Consider the following 14,751-nt stretch of genomic DNA (forward strand, 5'->3'; position numbering starts at 1 on the left):
ATTGGCTGAGAAGACGGTTTCGCTGCAGGTGCTTCTGCCTCGGGAATCCTGCAGCCGCTGGCTGGCACGAGAGCCAGTGAATCAAGTTCAGGAAGCAGCTGGGGCAGATGAAGACCGAGACTGGCAGCCAGACCTGCCTCTTTCCCCATTCCTGTTCCTGTTCCCATTCCAGAGCAAAGGTTACTCCGCCCTGCAATCATCTTTTTCCTCTCCCGGCTTTGTTTACCTTATAAGGAAGGTCACCAACGGGCCCTGTTCTCTTCCCCTCATTTCTGCAAACAGTTCCCAGAAGCAGAACCTTCCTGGTGAAAGATGGCTGGGAACTCAGTTTTGCTGGCTGCTGTCTCTGTCCTCTCTGCCTGTCAGCAAAGTAAGAGTCCAGCAGCGTGTGCGTGTGTGTTTGTGTGTGTGTGTGAGAGTGTGTGTGTGTGTGTGTGAGAGTGTGTGAGTGTGTGTGTGAGTGTGTGTGTGTGTGAGTGTGTGAGTGTGTGTGTGAGTGTGTGTGTGAGTGTGTGTGTGTGTGAGTGTGTGAGAGTGTGTGTGTGTGTGTGTGAGAGTGTGTGTGTGTGTGTGTGAGAGTGTGTGTGTGTGTGTGTGAGAGTGTGTGAGTGTGTGTGTGAGTGTGTGTGTGTGTGAGTGTGTGAGTGTGTGTGTGAGTGTGTGTGTGAGTGTGTGTGTGTGTGAGTGTGTGAGAGTGTGTGTGTGTGTGTGTGAGAGTGTGTGTGTGTGTGTGTGAGAGTGTGTGTGTGTGTGTGTGAGATTGTGTGAGTGTGTGTGTGAGTGTGTGTGTGTGTGTGAGTGTGTGTGTGAGTGTGTGTGTGTGTGAGTGTGTGAGTGTGTGTGTGAGTGTGTGTGTGAGTGTGTGTGTGTGTGAGTGTGTGAGAGTGTGTGTGTGTGTGTGTGAGAGTGTGTGTGTGTGTGTGAGATTGTGTGAGTGTGTGTGTGAGAGTGTGTGTGTGTGTGTGTGTGTGAGTGTGTGTGTGAGTGTGTGTGTGTGAGAGTGTGTGTGAGTGTGTGTGTGTGTGAGAGTGTGTGTGTGTGTGTGAGTGTGTGAGAGTGTGTGTGAGTGTGTGTGTGAGTGTGTGTGTGAGTGTGTGTGTGTGTGTGTGAGAGTGTGTGTGTGAGTGTGTGTGTGAGTGTGTGTGTGTGTGTGTGTGTGTGTGTGTATGTGTGGTTGAGGGAGGTTGGTTTCTGGGTTGCATGATTGCTGGTGGCCCTGTGTGCTCTGAAGACCATAGTCTGCCCAGCGCCTCCTTCCCTGGGGACAGGTGGAGATTCGGACCATCTCAGGGATTAATTCTCATCTGTGGTGACAGCCCACAGCCCAGTTCAAGCCAGCATTCCAAGTGTGCTAACCAGGGATGCGGACTATAAATGTTAATTATGAGTGTTCCAAAGGCAGTGTTGTACCTGCCTGTGAACTCTGGCTGTGGTTTCTTAAACTTTGATCTTTTAATTAATGTGTTTTCAGAAATAAACTGCTATGGCAGGTCTGAGTATCAGGTTAAAAGGAATCTCCTGCAGAGATACAAGCCTCCGATTCAGGACTGAATTCTAAATTCTAAAGCACCTCCCCACTAGGATTATTCAATATCCCAGTCGCCTGGTTAGACAGAGGGCTTTTCTCCATGGGGGTCACAGGTGCTCAGTTCCTAGTCTCTTACCTTCTAAATGGGGAAGAGGGTCTGAGCACTGCTGGGCAAGACTTCAAACCACGTACACATTTCTTTATCCTGCCAAGGCTGTTTGTACCCGCAAACCGGGCAGGGCTGTGGACTGCACGAAGGCACCACAGTTGAGGATAAAGTCCAGCTTGCACACGCCCTCAATGCCTTGCCTAGCCAGTTTGTTTTGTGGATTTATGGAAATATGACACCATTTTGTGGTTTGAGTCACAGCTTTTCATGGAGGAGAGCAGGATGTTTGTGACCCATTTAAGAAGCACTTAGGTCTGAAGTGCCCCGTGCTGGCCTCCTGGGTCACATAGACCCACATGGAACCACTACCAACCGTGTGACCCTCACCCTCACACTGTAGAGAGCACAGGAGTGCGGCCAAGGGCACCCCGGCTGACAGAGCCTGTGTCATCCTCACAGGAGGTTTCTGTGGCTGGTGGGTGCGGGGACACTGTGAACTGGGCCAGAAGGTCTGGCGGCTGGGTGCCACGGGTGGGAGTAGGAAGAGAGGAGAGGAGACTGCGCCATTGGTGATTGGGGGTGGACAGGGAATGTTGGATGATGGGAGGGAGGGAGGGAGAGAGAGAGAGAGAGAGAGAGAGAGAGAGCTGTTCAGTTGGCATAAGAACCAGAATTTGTAGCTCCTACAAGAGTCTGCTGTTATGGAGTCAGGACCCCATGTGTCATGGCAGAAGCAGCTCAGGTTTTGAAGTCTTGGAATCTGTCCCGCCCAGCCACTTCTCAGTCGGGTGGCCTTGGCCACGATGTTGTGTCCTTCAGTGTCCTCATCAGCAAAGGTTAAGCAGGACACTGGGTAGGACATGCCCACAGAGGGGTGGAAAGGCTGAATCATATGGTCTAGCTATGCCTAACAAATCCCGCCAAATGGTTTTTTAAGTGGTTGTACCATTTTACTTTCCCACCAGCAGTGGTAAGAGTTCCAGTTACTCTTGTATCCTCACTTGTCTGTCTTTGTAAATTAGTATGACCTGTCTTTTAAATTTTACATATTAAAAAAATATTTTATTGATTTCAGAGAGGAAGGGAGAGGGAGAGAGAGATAGAAACATCAATGATGAGAGAGAATCATTGATCAGTTGCCTCCTGCACGCCCCCTACTGGGGATCGAACCTGCAACCCTGGTACGTACCCTTGACCGGGATCGAACCTGGGACCCTTCAGTCCGCAGACTGATGCTCTTTCCACTGAGCCAAACGAGCTAGGGCAAATTTTACACATTTTAATAGGTATGCAGTGGTATCTAATTGTGGTTTAAATGAGCATTTTATTAATGAATAATAATGTGCCTGATTTTTAACATCGATTCCCCTTTACTTGCAGGTTATTTTGCTTTGCATGTAGCAAAAGCAAGATTAAAATACAAAGTCATGCCCCCGGCAGTCTCTGGGTCACCCGAGTTTGAGAGAATATTTCGTGCTCAGTAAGTCATGCTTTTCCCACTGTTCAGGGATCCGGGCTGGGAACCGCCCCCCCCGCCCCCCCCCCACACTTCTGATGGGGGAAAGATGTGCAGAGAAGAGAGAACTGCTCTTCCCGGCCAACACCCTTCTCATGATCTCTGAAGCTCAAGTTAGCCAGTGCGTGGAGTCTCTACCCACCTTTATAACAGATTCGGAGGGGCCTTTACAAAAAGGCTGGGCTCGGATGGCTCTACCCCCTCCCCTGAATTTCTCCTGAGATGGTCCTCAGCCCTAGCCCAGTGCTTGCCTTAGAGTGTAAGGTGTAGGATAATCTGTCCAAATCAGATGCCTAGTAAAGCCATTTCAGCTTTATCTGAGGCAGGATCCCCGGGGATAACCACTGCATTCCAAAGCCTACGTGGCCACCTGTCCTGGTGCGAAGGGCGGGCCCCCTTGAGTCTGCCAGTTCCTGAGAGGGGATGCACTTTCTTCTCTGGCTCTCCTGGACCACTCACGGAGCCCCTTCAGCCTCCCTTAGAGGTCTCGTGGCCTTGGCTGTAACGGAAATGCTGCCTTTTCTCTACCTCTTCCTCCTGCTGCTTTGCTCTCAGCATTGTCAGGAAGCTGGTGATCCGGCGAATTCTATCTCCAAGTGGAACTTGACATCTCAGAGTAATCCGTGCAGGGTCCCTCTGAGCACCACGGAAGTACCTGCTCCCTGTCTGAGGGGAGCCTCAGCTTGGATATTCGTTTACCAAGCGAAGATGCTTATTATGAAGCCTAACGTACCCAGTTATCAGCCCAGGGCCCTCTCCAAAGCCCCCATTCAATTCCCCTTCCTTTGCTTCACGGATCGAGGTGACTATCTCTAGAGTTTTGCAGCCTTTTACTAGAACATTTTTTTTCAATTGTGAAAATAGCGGTTATAATTTCACCAAGGGCCATTCCTTCATGCTATTGCTCAGCTTAGAAACTTCTATGTAGTCTAATTTGAACACCTTGATTCCTTTAGATTAAAGGCTTTTCTAAATCTGAAAAGTAGATCCAAGTTTTAAATGGATCTTGCCGCAATTTAAAAACATTTCCTCTGATTCTATCTTCACTGGAAGGAAGTAGCTGATGACCTCACTCTTCCTCATACACTTGAGGATCATTTATTGAGTGTCTTTCATCTTCTGTATTTTGAGGCTAGGAGCACTAATTCTTTAGCTGTTTTTCTCCAATCATTGCAAAAATTAGGTTGTTATTTTTAGACTAAAATTTTTCATATTACTGCTAAACCCGGAGTCTGGAAGAATACGTAGTATTCGAACAAGGGTTTCATGTTTCTGGGTAAGACAGAGGAGTTGCTTCTTACTTAGTTTTTGCTAAGGTATCCTTATTTGCTTAATGCTAAATTATTCAGTTCCTGGTCCAGAATTAACCTGCCACAAGGCCCAAGTCAACCCAATCGTCACGAATCTGAGTACTCTTTGTAATATTACCCTCTTCTTACTCTAGTGTAGTGCTGTAATTTCACTAGTTTTTTATAGTCATTTTGAATTCTAATTCTGACGTTTAGAAATTAAAACAAGTGACCTTAATGCGTATCTAAAAACTACGGAGAAAAGAAAAATTTACAAAGATAGATAGTACTTTTTCAAATATTGTGCCCTACTAGGATGATATGTGGGTCACCTAATTTTGTAGTAAGTACAAATAAGTTAAATGAGAGAGACAGTAAGCACGTCTCCATTTTTCTTACATGTGTACCCACCTTGGGCACTCGCTGAGAGCACAGAATGTACTTATCCACTAAATGAGGGCTTGAGATCTCTCCAAGATGAAAAAACATGACTCTAAATGGTGCGTTGTTTGAACCAGCATCCTGCTCCACAAGCCACCGGTCTTAGTCAGCTTGGGCTGCTGTAACAAAATACCACGGACCGCGAGGCTTAAATAACAGACATTTGTTTTCTCCCGGTTCTGGAGGCTGCACGGCTAAGACCAAGGTTCTGGCTGATTCGGTTTTCTGGTGAGAGTTCTCCTTTCGTGGCTCACCGTGTCCTCACGCGGCCTTTCCTCTGCGCATGCGTGCCTGGGTGCTGGGAGAGGGAGGCTGGTAGGTGTCAGAGAGCTCCCGGCTGTTTCTTCTCATAGGACACCAGTCCTATGGGATCAGGGCCCTTGTGTATCCTTAAGGACTTCCTTCCACCAACATATGGATGTTAGGCCTTCAACATATGAATTTTGGGGAGGGCACAAGCATTCAGTTAGTGCCACCACCAAAAGCTTCTGTCGCACAAGCTGGGTGATTTCAGGGAGTCAGGGCACGGCTGGCATTTGGATGAGCTGCAAGCCTCACTCCCTCTCTGCTCACCCTGTTCCTGTCAAGCCACATCGCTGACAAGTGCTGGTTAGAGTCATGTTCTCCTGCCACCCGCGGCAACCTCCCTCGGTGTCCCCACACAAGGGTTACTTGACAAGGAGCAATTTAGATAGTTACGCGTCTATAAGAGAGTAACTCCAGCAACCTCTCATTCCCCAAGTCTTTTCTGAGTGTATTAACCTGGTGCTCCGAGCCCCAGTCAGAGTAATAATCCAAAAGACATCCCAGGGTCGAAAGCCAGTGGCTGGGGCCTGGGGCCTTTGTTAACAGTGCAAGCAGCCCACTGCTTGGGAAAACAGCCATGAAGCAAAAGGAGGAAGAAAAAGTGGAAAACCTATGAAAGCTCCTTTAAGTTGTTTTTTTTTTTTGGTTTGTTTTTAAAAGATATCACACTATGAGCACGGCACTAGAAATGGTCTACATCTGACCAGGTTTTCTCCTTTGGCGAATGGTTCAGGTTTTCTATGAGCAAGATTGTTATAAGCAAAGTTGTCTGTTCATTAGAAATCTCTCTGTCAAATCACAAAGATATTCAGAAGTGATGTGTACCCTGAGAGGGTGCACTAAGTCATCTGCTGAGAAGGGGGGATATTCGAAATTCTATTTATACTTAAAATTTCATCCTTTCATTTCTATTTTGTGTGTGTTTTATAATACATATGACATTCTTTCCAAGTCAATTTTCCAAGTCAATTATTTCCAAGCTGTGCTGATGGATCAACCCCATATTCCCAATGCTTAGACACAATGGAAGTTTCCTTCTTGCTCATGTCAAGTTCTATATGGGTGTTCCTGTTGGGTGGCCTTCCACGTGGTCATTTAGAGGCCTTAGCTCCTTCTGTCTAAGGGGTCTTTCCCCATCCAGATCCTCAGAGTTCTCCCCATTCAACCAGCGAGTTGGGGAAGGAGTTTGGCACACCCTCTACTTAACCATTTGGCTCAGAAGTGACATATTTCACTTTCATGCACTTTCCATTGGCAAGAAGGGGCGCTGCTTGAATGCAAGCGGGCTGGGAGTGTAGTCCCGGGCTTGGCAGCACCCACTCACTCCATCGGCCGTCAGCTAGCACCTCTGCTACAGTAGGGCATGTGTATGTTTTTATGAGGGTTGTAGAGCTGTTAGGGCTATGTGATTAAAACCATTTGGAAACTAATGTTTCAGGAACTGTCAAAGTTTGGGTTGCCTTGCCATAAATTGATTCTTTCTTTTTTTTTTTTTTTTCCCAAAATGAGGTGAACTTTGCAGTACCCTTAATGACTGAGACAGGGTCTCAACAGTATTTTGTTCGGGACTGCTCTCCCTGCTCCCAGCCCTCGGGTCCAGGTGGGAATCTGCAGAGACCACATGTCCTAAGCCTCATGGCCTAGACTCCCTTGGACTTGGGTGGACCATGAGGGTTTTAGCAGCCATAACGACTCAGTCTCAACGGGCTCCAACAGGCTGGCCTTTAGGATGACCGCCCAAAGTGCCTGGCACTTTCTCGGTGTGGGCACTCAACGTTCTGTGTCCCAGGAAACCCCTTAGTTCCAGGCCAGTGGTCGGCAAACTGCGGCTCACGAGCCACATGCGGCTCTTTGGCCCCTTGAGTGTGGCTCTTCCACAAAATACCACGTGCGGGCGCGCACGTACAGTGCGATTGAAACTTCGTGGCCCATGCGCAGAAGTCGGTTTTTGGCTCTCAAAAGAAATTTCAATTGTTGTACTGTTGATATTTGGCTCTGTTGACTAATGAGTTTGCCGACCACTGTTCCAGGCCAACGAGGACAACTTACCGGGTGGTCCTGGTTTTAAAGCTGAAAGTCCCATGTTCTGAAAACCTTCCCCGTCCAGGGCAGACCAGGACGGTTGTCCACCGACTGTCCTTTCAGCAAAGACCCTTTGTTCTCAGCCCTGTGTGGAAGGTGAGGTCCATGGTGACCTCAAAGGAGAACCTCCCCCCACTCTTTTCATGGGAAGCTTAAATGTCAGAGGAGCACAGGATCATGGTGCAAAGAGGGCTCTAACCAGCCAATGAGGGGACAGGTTCAGCTTCCCTCAGCGGACGTGTAGGGAAGGCGGTGGGCATCACTGGTGGGCCCTCAACGGTGCCTTCTGTTCCCACAGGAAGGGACATTGACACAGCTGCTGCCAGCTGTTTTCTGTCCCATCTGGAGATTTTTCCTGAGGAACTCCTATATGAAGATGACAGAGTAGATCTGCCTTTATGTCCACAAGAGACCAATAATTATTCTCATTTTGGTAATTGTGATTCGTTATTGAAAGGATTGTTAAGAACAAATTTTGAGAGTTTGGTTCCTTTGAGGTAAACAAAATCTGTTGACAGCTTACCGTGAGCGAGGTGTCCTGGGACACATCCACGCATGGGCCACTTCCCCATGGTGGGCACGTGCTGGAGGTCATAATGAGCAGGTAGGATGGGATTCCAGGTATCTTAAGGCCAAGCAATCCCCGGTGTTGTTGGCAGGCAGCAGCAGAGAGGACTGTCAGCAAATAGCAGGGCCCCAGGCCTGGCTTACGGCAGGTCAGCAAAAGAGGGGCCAGGAAAAGTACCGTCACTGGGACAGGAGGTCAGAGGGAGACGTCAGTGACAGCTCACAGGGGCAAGGGGCTCATTTCCTGGGGAAGGGGTGTGCAGAGATATGGTGCTAAACTGCCTGATGCTCCAGGCTTTGGCCTCCAGGATCACAGATGCCTGTTACCTTCCCATCCTGACCTAAATCTCAATAGCTGCTAACAAGCCCTGCTCTCTGGGATCTCAGCCCCCCCTTCCCCTATCTTCTCAGTTACTTCCCGGAGCCCAGGGGGCGTGTACAGGGCCACAGCTCCTCCTGGCCAGCAGTGTAAGGCATGGCCCTGCGCCGCCCAGCTGGAGTCCTCCCCAAAGCCTCATGGGTCGTGTGGATGAGAGCCCATTGGCTTTCAGAGCTCAGTGTTTGGGGGGGCCCGGCCCTCATGTTGGGGTGCTGGGTGTGCAGGCCTCAGAAAGAAGCTGGGAGTTGAGGGTTCCCTCCTGATTGTAGGGCGCTGTGCTGGGGGTGGTGTTTATGGTGAGAGTGTGTCTGGGCCTTTTCTTATAAAAAGAATACAGAGTGGGCACTTCCTCATTTGACCGAGGTGTGGGAGTCACTCAGCTGGTGTGTGGACTTTTCAGAGGGAGTTGCTCTGTGTGCAGCTGTACATACCACGAGAGGAGAGAGGTTCAGGGGCCTCTGATGTCACCATCTGGGTTGCAAAAACCAAACCAAGCCAAACCAAACCAAACACTTTTTTTTCCCCCAATTAAAAATATCACTTATGGGCTTCAACAGCCACTATCAACTATTCTGGGTCAATTGCCCGTCACCTTAACTTAAGTGCTCAAGCTTTTAAGGCTTCTTTAAGAAAGCATGTGGACAACACGGTGGTGATTGCAGGGGGAGGAGGAGTGGAGGTGGAGGAGGGCATAGAGGGGATAAATGGTGATGGAAAAAATAAAATAAAATTAAAAAAAAAATAAAGCATGTGGGATCATTGATAATCCCGTACATGATGACTCTTCCACCAAGATCCACTCAAGACCTCATTACAAATTACATTAAAGTTCTTTCCGGTTGTGATATTGTCAGCAAAGAACGCAGTCAACCTCGCCAAGATCACTGGAAGGCGGAGGAATATAATTCATCATTTTCCCTTTGCTAGGTGCAGATGCATTAACTATAGTTCCCAGAGAACTATTCCCTTTTGCTTAAAATAGTATCAACTTTTCCATCCAAGTCTTCTATGAATAGAGGCAATTTGAGTTGACATGAAGACAGAGTTGGAATCTGGAGCTCTGTGTGGCCCCGTCAAATTGGGCTCAGCGAACTCTGTCTGTCCTCTGTACAATGGGAATGAAATATGCTCATTCATTTACTTCAGGAGCTTTTAGGGAAATTATTTAAAGACCATTTTAAAAAATGTGCCGAGTCACTTAAGTGGAAGCAATGGATATGAGGGAATTTGGGGGAAAAAAATCTCTTTAATATGAATTATTTTCTGGGTTCTTTAGATAAGATAGAGAATACTTTTTAGGCTCAGAATTATGACAATCTCAAGGCCTTTCTTATGGAAAAGAGCATGATTCATTTCTATTTCTGGCAACTTGTAAGTAGGAGAGTGATTCCTGGCCCTGCTCTGAGGTTTAAACAATGTTTTAGTCTTACCTCAAAAGACTCACTGTAGCCCTGGCGTGAGGCTCAGGTGGTTGAGCGTTATTGTCCAGTGCACCAAAATGTCACTCTGGTTCAATTCCCAGTCAGGGCACATGTCCAGGTTGTGGGTTCAGTACCCAAAGTCTCGGTGTGTATAGGAGGCAACCAATCAATGTCTCTCTCTTACATGGATGTTTCTCTCTCCCTTTCCCTTCCTCTCTCTTTAAAAATCAATAAACACATATTTTTAAAAAAGAGTCATCTTACATGGAAGGGTCATTTAAGCTCTTTATGTAAATTCTTATATTATTTTTGTGAAAAGAGAATGGACAGATTACCTCTAGATTGAAACTCAATGCTTTGGAGTAGAGTTTTCTCATAAAATAACTCATGTCTTTACTTTTTTCCTGCAGACAAAATGGCGTGGAGTTTTACCCCCTGTTCATGATTACACTGTGGATGGCTGGATGGTACTTCAACCAAGGTAATTGCAAAACACATTCCACTCTGTTCCATTGAGGACTATGGTTCTTGGAACTATTGAGGGGCAGACATGCAACCACACATCCATGAATCCTGGAGATTGTTTTAACTAAACAAGCGTCTCATTCATCAAAGAGCACTGTGCTGCAGATAGTCTAACTTTGCTCTATTCTAATTGAATTCAATACTTAAAAAAAAAGTTGAAACAAAAGATATGTTGGGCACTTCAGAATAAAAATGTCACAGCATTTGTCTTCCAGATCTTGCGTTAGTTTCTTGTCATCCTTTGGATCATGTCCCAGACCCTCTGCAGGCGTGTGTCCTGACGAGCAGTTGATAGTAGGGGAGGCTGATGGCTTGCCTCATCTTAGCTCCATGTCACAGTCCCTCACTGTGGTTTCCCAGCAGAATGTCAACTCCCCGAGGTCAGGAATTTGCCCCATTTGCTGCTGTATCCCCAGGGCCTACTGAAGCGGGTTGGGGGACTCTTCCATGAATGACTAACAGCCTTAATCAAGACTGATTTCTAAAATCCCAAGCAATGGAAGGACCCAGTTGAAGCAGAACCTGAGCCGCTGCTTATTCATGTGTCATCTCACACCCCTGCTGTGGGCACCCTTCCCTGAGCGGCAGTGATGAGAGCTGGTAAAGCCACGGTGGTGGCCGACCTGGACTGCTGGCCCTAGCACAGTGGTCAGAGCACTTGGGAGAATACTGCTGCCCAGTCCCACCCACATCTGGGGGCTGCCCAGGCAACGGAGTGTTTGAAACCTCTCAGGTGATTCTAATGTATGGACAGAGTTTCGAACCCCAGCCTTGGGTTCTGTAATTTATTCCTGCTTCCCATACAAAGAAACTGAAGTACATAGAGGTTAAATAATTTGTCCAACTTAACATTTACCAACGTAGGGGAAAATTAGCTTTCAAGTACAGAGCAGGGTCTATGGAATTTGACCAACAACCCATGTCCCTTTTCTTGAGAGTTCCTAGGGATGTAGTGCTATTGTTTGTATGTAACAACTCTACAATTATGTTCTTTCTATTAGACTGGGGTATCCTAGGCGAGTCGAGGGCTTTACTCAAACTATATCACACAGGAGGTTAGATCAGCACCAGCTGCCTTAGCTGGAGAAATTCAATCCATTTTGCTTTCTTTTTAAAAATATTTTTATTGATTTTTAGAGAGAGAGGAAGGGAGAGGGAGAAAGAGAAACATCAATGGAGAGCTGCCTCCTGCTCGCCCCCTACTGGGAATTAGCCCACAGCCCAGGCATGTGCCCTGACTGGGAATCAAACCAGCAACCTTCTGGTGCTTGGGAGGACGCACCAAACAGCTGTACCGGCCAGGGCAATCCCTTTTGCTTTCTGATAACTCTGATGGCCTCATTTGAGTTTGACCCGTGATTGCTAAGACTTAAATAAGCCCAAATCCCGCTGCTTTCAAACGCAATCCTATCACCTTCTTCTTGTAATTTTTACTGTCAACTGAGGAATTTCAGATAAAATGTCCTTTAGGGAAAGACTTCTTAACTTTATTCTCACTCACACTGTTGTCCCTTAAGGGCACGAATGAAGGCCTGGTTCCTTGTCAGGTGAGACCACATGAACAACTAATAAGAAAAGTGCCTTTTGATAATGGGACTCAGCCTCTGCCATTGGCGCCTTTGGATTTCACTGTGATGGGCCCACTGCCTGTCAGGAAGGGATTTCTCTGGTGTCTTCTTGTAATTTTCTCTTGGTTCTTTCTCATCCAAAGTACTAGTAAGTTGCCTATTAACTGAACAGTTCTCCCTGGCTCTTTGGGAGTCATTCATTAGATGGGGAGTTTCAAACGGTAGCCTGCTCAGAGTCTCTCCACTTCCTCAGGCACCTTGCTTAGGCATCCTTCAGGCCCCAACGCAAATGCCATCCCCTCAGAATGGAAAATCAAAGGCACCGCCTCCAGTTCCCACTGTCCCATCCCTCATGTCTGCCCCCGCACCTTCGAGTCTAATTTTCTTTTCATTATTCTATTTATGTCATCAGTCTTTGCTGATAAACTCCAAATAGGCAGGGAGCTTGTATCTATCTCACTGCTAACCCCACTTCTTAGACTGATGCCTAGTATGTAGAAGAAACTGCATACATTCACTCCGTTGGCTGAGCGTCATCCCGTGCACTGGAAGGTCAATTCCGGGTCAGGGCACATGCCCAGATTGCGGTTTGATCCCTGCTTCTCCCCCTTCCCCCACCCATCAGGGAGGCAACCGACTGGTATTTCTCACATTGATGTTTCTCTCTCTCTCCCTCTCCCTTCCTCTCTCTCTAAAATCAACAACAACAAAAAGAAAATGTTTGTGACCTAATAACATAATGACTTTAATTCTATCCAGCATATCAGAATTGCATAGATAAGCTCTGTGTGTTCCTAAGAGGGCTCTGGCAATTCCCACCCGTGTGGTGCTGAGGAAAGAGAGGGCTCCTCATGTAGGGAAGGCGTTGATGTTTTACATTGGACAGGATGGCAGGACATCATGCCATGCTTTATATTTCTTTTTGGTAAAACTTGTTTTTAAAGAAATAAAACATCTTAAGTGCACCATTCAATGAGTTTTGACAAGTGTGTACACCTGTGTGACCCAACTCCCCAAGATAGAGTACACGACGACCACCCAGACGTTGCCTTATGCCCTTCCCAGTCAGCCCCTTTCAGAGGCAAACACTGTTCGGGTGGTTTTCTTCCTGGTGTAGTTCTGCCTGTTCTGGAACTTTCCATAATTGGAAGCACACACTGTGGCCTCATTCACTCCACAAAATGTTTTTGAGATTCACCATGTTTCTTTTCACTGCTAAGTGATATTCCATTGCATGAGCCTCACAGTTTGGTTATCTGTTCTCCTGTTGATAGACTTCTGGGCTGCTTCCAGTTTTTGGCTATTGCGAATAAAGCTGCAATGAACATTCTGTACAGGTCTTTTTATGGGCATGTGCTTCCATTCCTCTTGGGTAAATACATAGGAATGGAATTGCTGGGTCAAAAGTATGTGTCGTTTTATAAGAAACTACCAGACCTTTTCCCCAAGTGGCTGTATTATTTTGTTTTCCCACCGATAACGTATGAAGATTCCAACATCACCAACATTTGTTTTGTCCGTCTTTTAGTGTCTGAGCCATTCTCGTGGGTGTGCAGCGGTGTCATCTTGTGGTTTTAAATCACAGTTTGCTGATACTGAATGATGATGAATAATGTGGGAAAAATTTTCATGTGCTTATTGGTACACTTGTTTATCTTTCTCTGTGAATTCTTTATTCAAATATTTTGCCCATTGCAAAAAATCAGGTTGTTTTTCTTTCAACTGCTGAACTGTCATCAGAATTCTCTATGTATCTTGGACACATGTCTTTGGTCAGACATTTTGTGATCATTTTCTCAGCTTTCACACTTTGAGAGACTGCCCTCAGACTCGGTATCTTCTTTGTTTTTTCTTCTATAGTTTTCGCTACTTGTCTGGGTCTGTTGTATATGTATGCCCGTCACCAGTATTTCTGGAGATATTCGGAAGCTGCTAAAAAAAGGTAAGGAGAAACCAAGAATTGATGTTTGGGCAAAAAGTAGTGGACAGAGTCTGAATTAGTGTGCTGTTCCTGAGACTATTAACAGCACCGATGGCTGTGATTGCCTGAGGCCACATCTCCCCAAGTCCATGCACAATTAGGCACCAGACAGGAAAGTTCAAGTATAAAAGTGTGTACTAAGTGTGCACTCTTTGATCATCACACTTTCTTTTAATATATTTTTATTGATTTCAGGGAGGAAGGGAGAGGGAGAGAGAGATAGAAACATCAATGATGAGAGAGAATCATTGATTGGCTGCCACCTGCACGCCCCCCTACTGGGGATCGAGCTGCAACCCAGGCATGTGCCCTTGACCGGAATCGAACCCGGGACCCTTTAGTTTGCAGGCTTACGCTCTATCCACTGAGCCAGTCGGCTAGGGCTGACCAACAGACTTTCAATCCTTGCAAAAATGTTGTGTTACCTTCAAAAAGTTACCAAGGAAATAATCCTGCCTAGCCTTAACAATCCTTTGACTGTTCAAAGGAGCCAATTAACCTGTGTGGTTAGACATCCCCTTTAATTTATATGATGAATGCAAATTTTCAAATGGCCAAAACATGGAAGTTCTAGGCAGTATCTACAGTGAGCAGCCAACCCCAGGACACCCAGCTTCACCACTGTAGCCCTTTAACACCTCCCTCCCTCATCTCTGCCCTGCAGGATCCTTGCTTTCCGGTTGAGTCTGGGGGCTTTGGCCTTGTTGGCCGTCTTAGCAGTTCTTGGGATTGCAAACAGCTTTCTGGAGGAATACCTGGACATTGATATTGCCAAGAAACTGAGGCACTTCTAACCCCTCCCCCGCCTTTGCTCAAATGCTTGCAGAAGGTATTTCTACTCTGAAGGTTAGATGGTATCACTTGTTCCATTAAAATAAAAATAAAAGTCTTGGTTCTGTTTTTATTGAAGTGGCTTTGTAGAACACACCCTTTAGAGACTTGATTCCCTGTGTCTATAAGAACGGAAGTTTGCTCTGAGAGGGTATATTGGATCACCGGTGGAAACGCGCTGGGCCTGGTTAGAGAAGTGCAGGCTGAG

The 14,751-nt window shown here is 46.7% G+C and overlaps 1 protein-coding gene across 1 annotated transcript; it reads left to right on the plus strand.

Moving 5' to 3' along the window:
* The first annotated feature begins 257 nt into the window (after window positions 1-257).
* On the plus strand, window positions 258-14,614 carry MGST2 (microsomal glutathione S-transferase 2). Its single transcript, XM_080672252.1, has 5 exons — window positions 258-370; window positions 3,018-3,117; window positions 10,049-10,119; window positions 13,592-13,673; window positions 14,377-14,614. Exons 1-5 carry the CDS (start codon window positions 313-315, stop codon window positions 14,504-14,506), a joined length of 441 nt encoding a protein of 146 aa, XP_080528378.1. The 5' UTR covers window positions 258-312; the 3' UTR covers window positions 14,507-14,614.
* Window positions 14,615-14,751: the final 137 nt, after the last annotated feature.

Source organism: Plecotus auritus (assembly GCF_963455305.1).
Source record: "Plecotus auritus genome assembly, chromosome: 6".
In the NCBI taxonomy this organism is placed as follows: domain Eukaryota; kingdom Metazoa; phylum Chordata; class Mammalia; order Chiroptera; family Vespertilionidae; genus Plecotus; species Plecotus auritus.

Coding starts and splice junctions, on each gene's coding strand:
- MGST2 (XM_080672252.1), top strand. CDS start 313: ATGGCTGGGAACTCAGTTTTGCTGGCTGCTGTCTCTGTCCTCTCTGCC. Junction 371..3,017: donor CCTCTCTGCCTGTCAGCAAA/GTAAGAGTCCAG, acceptor CTTTACTTGCAG/GTTATTTTGCTTTGCATGTA. Junction 10,120..13,591: donor TGGATGGTACTTCAACCAAG/GTAATTGCAAAA, acceptor TTTCTTCTATAG/TTTTCGCTACTTGTCTGGGT.